This window comes from Meriones unguiculatus, chromosome 6, assembly GCF_030254825.1.
Source record: "Meriones unguiculatus strain TT.TT164.6M chromosome 6, Bangor_MerUng_6.1, whole genome shotgun sequence".
NCBI lineage: Eukaryota > Metazoa > Chordata > Mammalia > Rodentia > Muridae > Meriones > Meriones unguiculatus.
Genome location: NC_083354.1, coordinates 60,820,508 through 60,833,103, shown reverse-complemented (window position 1 = coordinate 60,833,103; position 12,596 = coordinate 60,820,508). Strand labels below are relative to the sequence as shown.

The following is a 12,596-nucleotide window of genomic DNA, read 5'->3' as shown; positions in this document are numbered from 1 at the left end:
TAACTATCAGCTCACAGTACCATTTATTCACTTAAGTATCTTTGATTGACCTGGATAAAAGTGTACAGGGTCAGTACATGTGATTAGACTTAGTTAGGCTACTATTGGATATCTTTCCAGATGGCAAATATAGGCAAATATTACAAAAATAAGAAACATAATTTTGGCCTTGAGAATGGGGATCCAAAACAATGTGAGAGTCTATGTTTCAATGTGAAACTACTAAATACATGTTTCAAAAAATGTTTATTCCTTTATTTATTTTTGGAGGGAGCACACCAGAAGGCTGCCTTTGGTATCCAGTTCTCCATTTCCATCATGTAGGGTTCTGGGGTTAGAATCAGAATATCAGGCCCAGACACAAGCACCTGCACCCCCTGATCCATCTCATCCTGCCTGCTAACATTCATCTCATGCTCAAACCACACATCACCATCAATTCCTCTGATCACACTGCAGCCAGAACTAACAATCTCTTCAGCATATCTCACAAACACATCTCAGCCTCCATCAACTGATACATTCTGATTCTCCATTCATCATAAAGAACATAGAATTTTAGCCATTCAAAGTATACATTTTACTGGGGAAGTGGAAGGCAGAGGGTGTAATTATATCGATATATTCATTCTTTGACATACAATACATTTTATCGACTAGTGGAAAACAATATAAGCACTGTGTCTCATTTCTTCTTCCAGTCTTTTTATTTTTCCACTATTCTATGCACTTTTGTATTGATGCATATCGTGGCTTCCTTGTTAAAAATGGGAGTGATGGGAAAGAATGAGTATCTGGATCCTGTTGGATATTCACGTCCTTCAAGAAGCTCTGCACAAGAGTTACTTCAAGGGTGATGGAGCACCTAAAACCTGGGTAGACATTCTGAGTAATTTTGTATCACTCTCCCAGTATGTGTAGCTCACACTTCTTTGGGCCACATTTGTGTTGCCAATGGGCAGTAATTAAAGATCTTTCCATCTTGATTTTCCCAGTTGGATTTCGGTCTGGTGTGAGGTTTAGTGTCCTAATTCTAAGCATCTGTGAACTGACAAGAAGTGCTGGTACTTCCTTATATTGTATAAGATGAAATGTGACTATGATGCAGCAAATCTATCCCAGAGAAATGTGACCAAAAACTCTATGTCATGAAGTAGATAATGCCTAGGACTTTTACAGACTTGAGACATCCTGATATTACAGATGATAAACGTTCTTGTATTGTGAATAAGGTAACATTTCACATACACAGGAGAGTGGACAACATGACTGCTTCCCTCTGGGTCTGCCACCTGAAAACCAACCTCTCTGGTTACTATCTCCTTCTCCTTCCTCTCTACTGTTGTCCCTCTATCCCCTCTCTCCCTTTTCAATCCTCCCTATGTTCTTCTATCCCCTGTCTCCTCCTCCTTCTTCTCCTCCTCCTCCTTTTTCTACTCTCTGTTGACTCTGTTGCCTCTCCCTCCCCTTTCTCTCTTCCCTAATTTCCTCTCCCCTCTTCTCTTTCCTTCTTCTCCTTCTCCTCCTCCTCCTTCTCTCCCTCCTATGCTCCCTCTCTGACTCTCTCTCTCTCTCTCTGCAGCCAATGTTCTATGACATATGACTGCTATTCCTAAAGCCTGCATTTTACATTTCCCATCTCTAGAGGTAAATATTTTAAAATGTTCATTTGTCCTATGTGTACAGTCAATGTCTATAACTAAAAAAATAAAATATTTTCCAGAATAGTAGTCTTCCAGCTGCTTTACCATGGCAAATGTGCATCTGTTTAATGAGAGGAACCTCAGAATCCTTGACGGATTAGCACTGAATATTAAAATACCTGGTATTACAGGTCCAGTGAATATCAACTATCTTTTCACAAATATGAGCATCTCTGCATTTTGGCTTTCCTCAATTTGTGAAGACAGCCATAGCTCAAGCTTGTGAAGTCTTTGAAAGTGTGTCAGGATACATAAACCACACAACATAAAAACTGCATTGAGAGTTATCAAGGTATCACATCATCCCAGGGCTGTGATTCTACATCCACAGAGGCACCTTTACATCTGTATACTTTCTTTTTGTTCACCATATATGTATACTAACTCTAGTTAGTCCACCACCTCTGTGCCCAGATATATTTGGTCCTTGTGGAGCTCCTGGGCTCTTCAGATATTACTAACTCCCCCTTCTTTCATATGATTCTCTGATCTTTGCCCAAGGTTGGATTACGAATCTCAGCATCTGCTCTAATATACTGCTAGGTAGAGTCTTTAAGAGGCCCACTGTGGTAGGTTCCTGTATTGTTTATTTTTGTCTCCTACTTCCAATGTCCGTCCCATTTGTCTTTCTAAGTGAGGATTGATCATCTTACCCAGAGTCCTCCCTTCATGTTTAGCAAAAATAAAATATAGTGAAACCACGTAGAGGAGAGAGATTCCTTGGAATAAAATCTCATGTTCCGATAAATCATGAGACAGTTCAACCCATGTCAAGGGTGAAACATTCAAGTTGTGGTAGTACAGAGGACAGAAACATCCTATGGCCAGATGGAAGCCTGGAGAGCTGACCTCAGAAGCCCATATTCTTTATCCTGAGGAGTACTTGCATTAATTTAGGAGAACTATCGAACCCACCCTTTGCATCTTGGAGGCTAGACAAAGGTGCCTATAAAAGCATCGAGGATTGGGGCAATGGTAGACCCTTTCTCATCCATTAAGTCAAAGGGTCCAAATAGATGTCAGCCTCTAGCCTCCCTTGACTCAACCACCTAGCATGCCAGTCCACCCTCAGGTGCATAGACTGCTTAAAAGCTAAAGACATGCATTAGGACTTTACTTGTTAGGGAATCGCTGGTGTTGAAGAAAGGCCAGACTAGAGAAATGGGCTAGCTATATGGAAGTCTAAACTGTGGATGTCCTATAAAGTGGACTAAATGGTTAAGAGAGGGCCAAGAAGGCTCATCTACAAAAGTCCCAAGAGACCATGGAGACGAGATCTACTTATACATCATCAGGACCACAGCAGAAGACCCTTGTTTAAAAGAGAATAAAACCCCAAATGGACCACAACAGATTGTAGGCATTGTGATGCTTAATCTCAGTAGTAAAGTTGATAAGGTCCATATCTCCTGAGTATGCTGCGATTGCCTATGGAGCATGGCAAGGTTAAGTGAAGTAGCAACTGTAACACCGTTACTAGCAATGTTCCTGGGGCTAAGGTAAGAAAAAGGTGAGCAGAGCATAAGCACTTCTTTTCTTTACTCTTGTTGCCTTGAAATTCTGCCTCACTGCATTGAATTTCTGTACCTGTGGTTCTCAGCAGGCATGTATGCACTCCCAAGCTCAGACTAGTGTGGTAAAACGAAAACTCCTTTCTTTGGCAGAGTTTGATCACATCATTTTATGACAGGAACTGAGAAAGTACCTATGGCACAATTACCGACAGCTACTAAGCACTGTGACAGGCTCATCAGTTCAGACCAGAAACGATGTTATCTAATTCAAACTTTGTCTTCATTCTTGAGACTATTGACAGTCTCAAGGCCAGTCATAGGATTGTTTACATTCAATCTGTCCACATTACAGGTTTGTAGGAGAAAGTAACAGAGAGCATGGTTCACCTATTCCTGCCTGCACCAGGTGAAGTGACAATGACAAAGACAAGAATGACCTCACCTCCTTTCCTCTCTTTCTCCTTGAATAAGGTAAATTTACAAAAGGTAAATTTCAACTTCATTTTTAAATTCTGTGGTTGAACTTCAACTGATACATGTACATAATGTAATATTGCCAAGCTGGTCATCCTTTACCTCCTTGTGTTTTACAGTCTGATCTAAAACTACCAAATATAATTCAACGAAGTTATTGCATTTCCTCAGTAACTTTTATTTACCTTGCGGTGTTTCCTCTATTTCATTTTGTGTTTTTCCTATGGAAGAACCAGCCTGGGCTGGAGGTTCTCCAGTAATGCATGGATCAGCATGCTTCTGATGACAATTTCTAAAGATACTGGATGCTGCAAATGCATTAATAACAGAGACAGTTATGTCAGCTTCATGGCAGAAAAACAGAGAAAATCATCAATGGCTGTGTGTTTGTATATTTTATCTTGTCCATATTAGCATACAAGTTTCCCTTAATCAAACTATAGTATAGCAAAGTAGTGAAAACATAGATGAACGGTGCAGAAGTGCTAATTTTGAGATACGTGATTCACTGATGACAATATGTACTTACTTAGTGTTCACTCTCAAAAACATGGTCACTGACCATCAGCAACAGGAAAAACTCCAGGAGCATAGAGTGTACCTGACTTTTAAAGGTACGTCCTTTGGGTGTGGTAATGCTCTCCTTTTATAACACTATTCTATAGGCAGAGGAAGATTGAACTTTTTAAGTTGCAAGCCAGAAAGATACATATGTAGATAGCTCCAATCAGAGCTGGGATACACAGTGAAACGATGTCTCTCAAAGAAACAAACAAACAAACAAAAAAGAACAAACAAAAATGAAAGAAATCATCCAGTACAGATCAATATCCAAGTGGTAACAGGAGTTCTACAGAAAACTGTACATAAGTTGTGCTACTCGTTCACTGTATATAAGTTGTATTTCTCTTTCTGTCCATGCTATATTGTAAACCCCCGTAAAGCTTTTTACCAGATTTTACTGGAAGGAGCCAACCAAGTTTAACAGGAATCCAGTCATTCATATCTGACCTATCTCAGTGTTGTGGATGGCCCAGAATCAGTGATCCACACCCAACATGGGCTCTTTGCTTTCAAGTCTGTTAGTGTGTGCAGGCAGGTGACTTGCACTGCCCAGGCCTTCTGACTACTGTGGTACTTGTTGACATATTAGGGATTCCTGTAGCTTTCATTTATTGTAGAGAGATGTTAGAAAACTGGAAAGTCCCCATGGTGATTATTGTGCATTTGATGGTGAAAATAGTTGTTGTACTACATATCTAAAGATTCTCACCACTTACTCTGAAACTTGGTTTATTCATCTGCACAGAAAAACACAAATCAACCCACCAAATATGGATGTGGTGAACTTTAAAATGTTTCATAAATTCTCCATCTTGATTTTTTTCAAAACTGTTTCTCTAGCAATTGGGTAGGGTGACTAAGATATCTGTGAAGATGAGTTAGGTTGAGACATAACCTAGTGCACAAAAACCCAAACTAAAGAGGTCACAGTTGGACTCTGTAACTGTAGATATGTGGTTTCCAAATCTCACTTGAGGCATCACTTTTTGTTTTAAACCAAACACCCAATTGTCAGTCTATACACGTGGATTTGCTCACTGTGGTGCACCAGACAAGACAGTATCAACACAATTCATATCTAAAATATGTCTTTGATGACTCCACAATACATACCGGCCCGTCTTGCATTATGCATCTGAAATATACAGAAAAGAAAACACTTTGAGAATCACATTATGGTGAAATCTTTGGTTCACGCATTGGCAGGACATAATTGCACCAAAAATTGCCTAGCCCTGAAGTGAATGATTCTGTATCAGTACTTTATGTGACACTGGACTAGATAACCTCAGGATGTCTACTTTGTGACAAAAACTACTGTTTCCCACTTTTTCTAATTAAAGGCCAAATCAGGCAAAATTATGTGTTTGGCTGCCACTGGCATTTAGCTGAGTTTCATCACAAGTCATCAGAGTAAACATCTGTTTGGTGGTACTAATCCCTTTTATGAAGGACTCCAATAATTCACGTCCATTTTCCTGTCTTATGTTCCCAGCACCTGAATATTGCATAACTGGGACTGTGATGCTTACACCACATCCTCCTTTGGTAAATAAATTCAACCTAAACCATAGGCTCTAGAGGCAGAAAACATTAGATAAACATTCAAGTCTAATGGAAGCTATCCCTCCTATCAACTTCTGGGTATAATATATATATTGTTATCTAAAGTAGAACACTATTGTCCATAAGTCAGTTCATGACCTACTGGAAGGTTGCTACCTAACATAGAAAGTATGAATGGTCTACCAAATCTGTAATCTGGTATAATCCTGATTCTTACTCTTCCCAAATAAACCATTTAATGTTCAAAATACATCTAAGCAAACTTATTTTTCAAGTGTGATAGCAAAAACATAAGGGACTCATTAAACCAACTTTTTCTCTTACATAAAGGGGAAAATGGTTTTACCTTCAGTAATAAGATATTCGGCCGCTTTGGAATCTCCCTTATGGAGCTTGTGGAAGCTGCTGGTCCAGGTGGATCTAGAGGGACAGAAAGTAACTGTCAGCTCACAATACCATTTACTCACTTAAGTATCTTTGATTGACCTGGATAAAAGTATACACGGTCAGTACATGTGATTAGACTTAGTTAGGCTACTATTGGACATCTTTCCAAATGGCAAATATAGACAAATATTACAAAAATAAAAAAAAAAAAACATAATTTTGGCCTTGAGAATGGGGATCCAAAATAATGTGAGAGTCTATGTTTCAATGTGAAACTACTAAATACATGTTTCAAAAAATATTTATTCCTTTATTCATTTTTGGAGGAAGCACGCCAGAAGACTGCCTTTGGTATCCAGTTCTCCATTTCCATCATGTAGGTTTCTGGGGTAAGAATCAGAATATCAAGCCCAGAGACAGGCACCTGCACCCCCTGAGCCATCTCATCCTGCCTACTAACATTCATCTCATGCTCAAACCACACATCACCATCAATTTCTGTGATCACTTTGAAGCCCAGAACTAACAATCTCTTCAGCATATCTCACAAACACATCTCAGCCTCCATCAACTGATATATTCTGATTCTGCATTCATCATAAAGAACATAGAATTTTAGCCTTTCAACATACACATTTTACTGGGGAAGTGGGAGGCAGAGGGTGTAATTATATTGATACATTCATTCTTTGACATACAACACATTTTATTGACTAGTTGAAAACAATATAAGCACTGTGTCTCATTTCTTCTTCCAGTCTTTTTTCATTTGATTATTTCATGCACTTTTGTATTTGTGAATATTGTGGCTTCCTTTTTAAAAATGGAAGTGATGAGAAACAATGAGTATCTGCATCCTGTTGGACATTCAAGTCCTTTAACAAGCTCTACATGAGAGTTGTTTCAAGGGTGATGGTCACCTAAAACCTGGGTAGATGTTCTGAGTACTTTGTTTCACTCTCCTAGTGTGTGCAGCTCACACTTCTTCCGGCCACAGTTGTGTTGCCAATGGGTAGTATTTAAAGATCTTCCCATCTGTAGTTGGATTTCTGTCAGGGATGAGGTTTAGTGTTCCAACTCTAAGCATCTGCGAACTGACGAGAACTGCTATATTGACTAGGATGAAATGTAACTATGATGTAGCAAAACTTTCCTGGATTAAGTGGCCATAAACTCTATGTCATGAAGTAGATAATGCCTAAGATTTTTACAGACTGAGACATTCTGATATGTACAGATGATAGACCTTCTTGTGTTGTGAATAAGGTAACATTTTAAAGAGTCATGAGAGTGGGCACCATGACTGCTTGTCTCTGATCTCCCACCTAAGAGACAACCTCTCCCTTTCTTGTCTCCTTTCCTTCCTCTCTCCTCTTGTTCTTCTATCCCCTATCTCCCTTTTCTCTTCTCCCTATGTTCTTCTCTCCCCTGTCTCCTCCTTCTCCTTTTCCTAGTCCTCCTTTTTCTCTACTCTCCTCTGATGCTCTTTCCTCTCCCTCCCCTTTCTCTCTTCCCTAATTTCCTCTCCACTCTTTTCTTTCCTTCTCCTCCTACATCTCTCCTCTCCTATGCCACTCTCTCTGACTCTCTTCTCTCTCTCTCCTTAGCCATTGTTCTATGACATACTATTGCTAGTCCTAAAGCCTGCATTTTACATTTCCCATCTCTACAGGTAAATATTTTAAAATGTTCATTTGTCCTATGTGTACGGTCAATGTCTATATCTAAAAACATACAGTATTATTCTCCAGAATAGTAGTCTTCCAGCTGCTTTACCATGGCAAATGTGCATCTGTTTAATGAGGTGAACCCCAGAATCCTAGATGGATTCGCATTGAATATTAAAATACCTAGTAGTATAGGTCCACTGAATACCCACAATCTTTTCACAAATATGAGCATCAGTGCATTTAGGCTCTGCTCAATTCGTAAAGATAGCCATAGGTCAAGCTTGTCAAAGCGCTGAAAGTATGTCAGGATAAATAAACCACACAACATAAAAACTGCAATGATAGTTATCACATCTTCCCAGGGATGTGGTTCTACATGCACAGAAGCACATTTACATCTGTATACTTTCTTTTTCATATATATATATATATATATATATATATATATATATATATTTTAAAGACTGGTGGATACTAACACTAGTTAGTCCACCAGTCTTTATAATTCATCTGATTCTCTACTTTGTAAATTAAATGGTGATCAGTCATTCAGGACAAAACATTCTCTATTTGATGACACTTAACTCTGAAGCGATGTGGGTCAGAATGTTACCTCTACCTGATACCTGGAATTCAGGATAAACCATAGACAAAGCATATATTTCAGTTGTTCAAGAAAATCTAGGATGTACACATGTCTGTTAAGATCCACTTATATGTAAAAGACTCTCCTGCAACTTTAGTGAATAAAGTACACCTGGGGTCAGAAAATAGACAAGGAATTTGTGTAACCAATGAAGACAGGCACACATTGAAGTATGAGGTTTATCATAATATCCCCACTACTGTGGAGCCACACTCCCATTTTCTGAGATTAATAATTTCAATACAGTTGTGTGTAGTGGGGATTCATTACAGTGCCAGTACTCAGGAGATACAGAGGTAGACATATCTCTGTGAGTTTGAAGCAAGCCTGGTCTACAAAGCGAGGTCAGAACAGCCAAGCTTACACAGAGAAATCCTGTCTCAAAAAAACAGATAATAATAACATATTAAGAATAATTTCAAAACAGATAACCTTAGTAATGTATGAAAAGTCTTGTAGTATTTATGTAGAGTGATGTCTCTTCAGGATAAGCTTGAGGAAGGGAATATGAATTTGTTCATATATATATAATTATACACACATACATAAACACACATATATACAAACACACATTAAATACTGAGGTAGAAATACTTCATAGAGAACTAAAATACAACAGATAATAAAACATAATTCTAATAATAATTTATAAATATTTAAAGAAGACATTTTAAGAAATATTAAGCAGTCTAGGTGAAGGAGAAGCACTCAAAGGCTCATAATATCATTACTTGGCTCTCACGACCTTTCCCCATTATACTCTAATTCCAACACTGTTAATACTCTGTAATTTACAAACGTGTACTCAGAGAAAAATCTTAAAGTATACAAACATTCAAGGCTAGGCCACAAACATATCTAAGCATTTGTCATCTGTGTGTCAAGAACTTTCATAGTGAAGTTATAATCCACACAATAAAAATATCATCCGGAAGCTTCAATCTAGCCAAGTCTACTCATACATAGTCAAAACTACATCTGGATTCTTTTGCCAGTGTAAATGCCAGTGTTCTTTATTTAAGAGCAATCAATAACATTGTCTTCCTCTGTGGCCTTTCAAAGCTCTGCCTGCCAGGGGAGGTGATCAAAGAATCAAAGAGCAGGACATGATTTGATGCCATAGACCGACCCTGCTCTCCATACTAGGGCACCCACTTAGAGACTGAGTCCATTGATAGGTGAGGTCCTCCTCCCCTTCCATCTGACCCTAGCTTATCAGGTCTCATCAGGACAGTCTGCAGTGTCCTCCTCTGAGGCCTATCGTGGCTCCTGCTCCCTCGCTGGTGGGGGTGGGGGTGGGGTTCAGTACTGAGATCAAGTAAGAGACAGTCCCTGTTTCCCTTATTAGGGTACCCACTTGGATACTGAGTTACCATGGGCTACGTCTGAGCAGAGGTTCTAGGTTTTATCTATCCATGGTCCTTGGCTGGGAAATCAGTCTCAGAAAAGACCCCTGCGCCCAGATATATTTGGTCCTTGTGGAGCTCCTGGGCTCTTCAGCTCTTACTACCTCCCCCGTCATTCATATGATTCTCTGATCTTTGCCCAAGGTTGGATTACGAATCTCAGCATCTGCTCTGAGACACTGCTAGGTAGAGTCTTTCAGAGGCCGTCTATGGTAGGTTCCCGTCCTGTATCTTTGTCTCCTACTTCCAATGTCCATCCCATTTGTCTTTCTAAGTGAGGATTGATCATCTTACCCAGAGTCCTCCCTTCTTCTTTAGCAAAAATAAAATATAGTGAAGCCACAGAGAGGAGAGAGATTCCTTGCATTAAAATCTCATGTTCCAATAAAACATGAGACAGTTCAACATGTCAAGGGTGAAACATTCAAGTTGTGGTAGCACAGAGGACAGACACATCCTATGTCCAGATGGAAGCCTGGAGAGCTGACCTCAGAAGCCCATATCCTTTAAATTGAGGAGTACTGGAAATAATTTGGGAGAACTTTTGAACCCAGCGTTTGCATCTTGGAGGCTAGACAAAGTTGCCTTTAAAAGCATCGAGGATTGGGGCAATGGTGGACCCTTTCTCACCCATTAAGTCAAAGGGTCCAAGATAGATGTCAGCCTCTAGCCTCCCTTGACTCAACCACCTAGCATGCCAGTCCACCCTCAGGTGCACAGACTGCTTAAAAGCTAACGACATGCATTAGGACTTTACTTGTTAGGGAATTGCTGGTGTTGAAGAAAGAAAGGCCAGACTAGAGAAATATGCTACCTATAGGAAGTCTAACGTGTGGATGTCCTATAAAGTGGACTAAATGGTTAAGAGAGGGCCAAGAAGGCTCATCTACAAAAGTCCCAAGAGACCATGGAGATGAGATATACTTATGCATCATCAGTACCACAGCAGAAGACCCTTGTTTAAAAGAGAATAAAATCCCAAAGGGACCACAACAGTTTGTAGGCATTGTGATGCTTAATCTCAGTAGTAAAGTTGATAAGGTCCATATCTCCTGGGTATGCCTGTGGAGCATGGCAAGGTTAACTGAAGTAGCAACTGTAACACAGTTACTAGCAATGTTCCTGGGGCTAAGGTAAGAAAAAGGTGAGCTGAGCATAAGCACTTCTTTTCTTTACTTTGGTTGCTTTGAAATTCTGCCTCACTGCATTGAATTTCTGTACCTGTGGTTCTCAGCAGGCATGTATGCACTCCAAATCTCAGACTAGCGTGGTAAAATAAATACTCCTTTCTTTGGCACAGTTTGATCACATCATTTTATGACATGAACAGATAAAGTACCTATGACATAATTCCCAACAGCTACTAAACACAGTGACAGGCTTATCATTTCAGACCAGAAACGATCTTATCAAATTCAAACATTGTCTTCATTCTTGAGACTATTGACAGTCTCAAGGCCAGTCATAGGATGGTTTACATTCAATCTGTCCACATTACAGGTTTGTAGGAGAAAGTAACAGAGAGCATGGTTCACCTATTCCTGCCTGCACCAGGTGAAGTGACAATGACAAAGACAAGATTGATCTCACCTCCTTTCCTGTCTTGATCAACATTTTGAGAATCATATTAAGGTGAAATCTTTGGTTCACCCATTGGCAGGACATAATTGCACCAAAAATTCCCTAGCCCTCAGGTCAATGAGAATAAAAGGGAAATTTTAAATTAATTTTTTAACTTCAGTGGTTGAACATCACCTGATAAAATATGCAGATTAACATCATCTACATAATGAAATATTGCCAAGCTGGTCATTCTTTTGCCCCTTGTGTTGTACAGTCTGATCTACAACTACCAAATATAATTCAATGAAGTTATTGTATTTCCTCAGTAACTCTTATTTACCTTGTGGTGTTTCTTGTATTTCATTTTGTGTTTTTCCTATGGAAGAACCAGCCTGGGCTGGAGGTTCTCCAGTAATGTGTGGATCAGCATGCTTCTGATGGCAATTTTTAACGATACTGGATGCTGGGAATGCACAAATAACAGACAGTTATATCAGCTTCATGGCAGAACAACAGTGGAAATCATCAATGGCTGTGTGTTTATATATTTTATCTTGTCCATATTAGCATACAAGTTTCCCTTAATCAAACAATAGTACAGCAAAGTACTGAAAATATAGATGAACTGTGCAGAAGTGCTAATTTTGAGACACGTGATTCACTGCTGACAATATGTACTTAGTGTTCACACTCAAAAACATGGTCACTGACCATCAGCAACAGGAAAAACTCCTGGAGTATAAAGTATACCTAACTATTAAAGGTGTAATCCCATTGGGTGTGGTAATGCTTTCCTTTTATAATAGTTTTCTGTAGGCAGAGGAAGACTGAACTTTTTAAGTTGCAAGCCAGAAAGTTACATATGTAGATAGTTCCAATCAGAGCTGGGATACACAGTGAAACCATGTCTCTCAAAGAAACAAACAAACAAAACAAACAAAAAATGAAAGAAATCTTCCAGTATAAATCAATATCCAAGTGGTGACTGGAGTTCTAGTGAAAACTGTACATATGTGTGCTACTCTTTTACTGTACATAAGTTGTATTTCTCTTTCTATCCATGCTAATATTGTCAACCCCGTTAAAGCTTTTTACCAGATTTT

General features: G+C 39.2%; 1 protein-coding gene across 1 annotated transcript in view; it reads right to left on the bottom strand.

The window, feature by feature from the left end:
• Positions 1-12,596, bottom strand: part of LOC110541603 (uncharacterized) — a 163,275-nt gene that overhangs the window by 83,435 nt on the left and 67,244 nt on the right. The window contains exons 14-17 of the mRNA XM_060385546.1: positions 11,834-11,956; positions 6,168-6,241; positions 5,369-5,390; positions 3,877-3,999 (exon numbers count right to left, since the gene is read on the bottom strand). Coding sequence (XP_060241529.1) covers positions 3,877-3,999; positions 5,369-5,390; positions 6,168-6,241; positions 11,834-11,956 — 342 coding nt within the window. The remainder of the gene's footprint in view (positions 1-3,876; positions 4,000-5,368; positions 5,391-6,167; positions 6,242-11,833; positions 11,957-12,596) is intronic.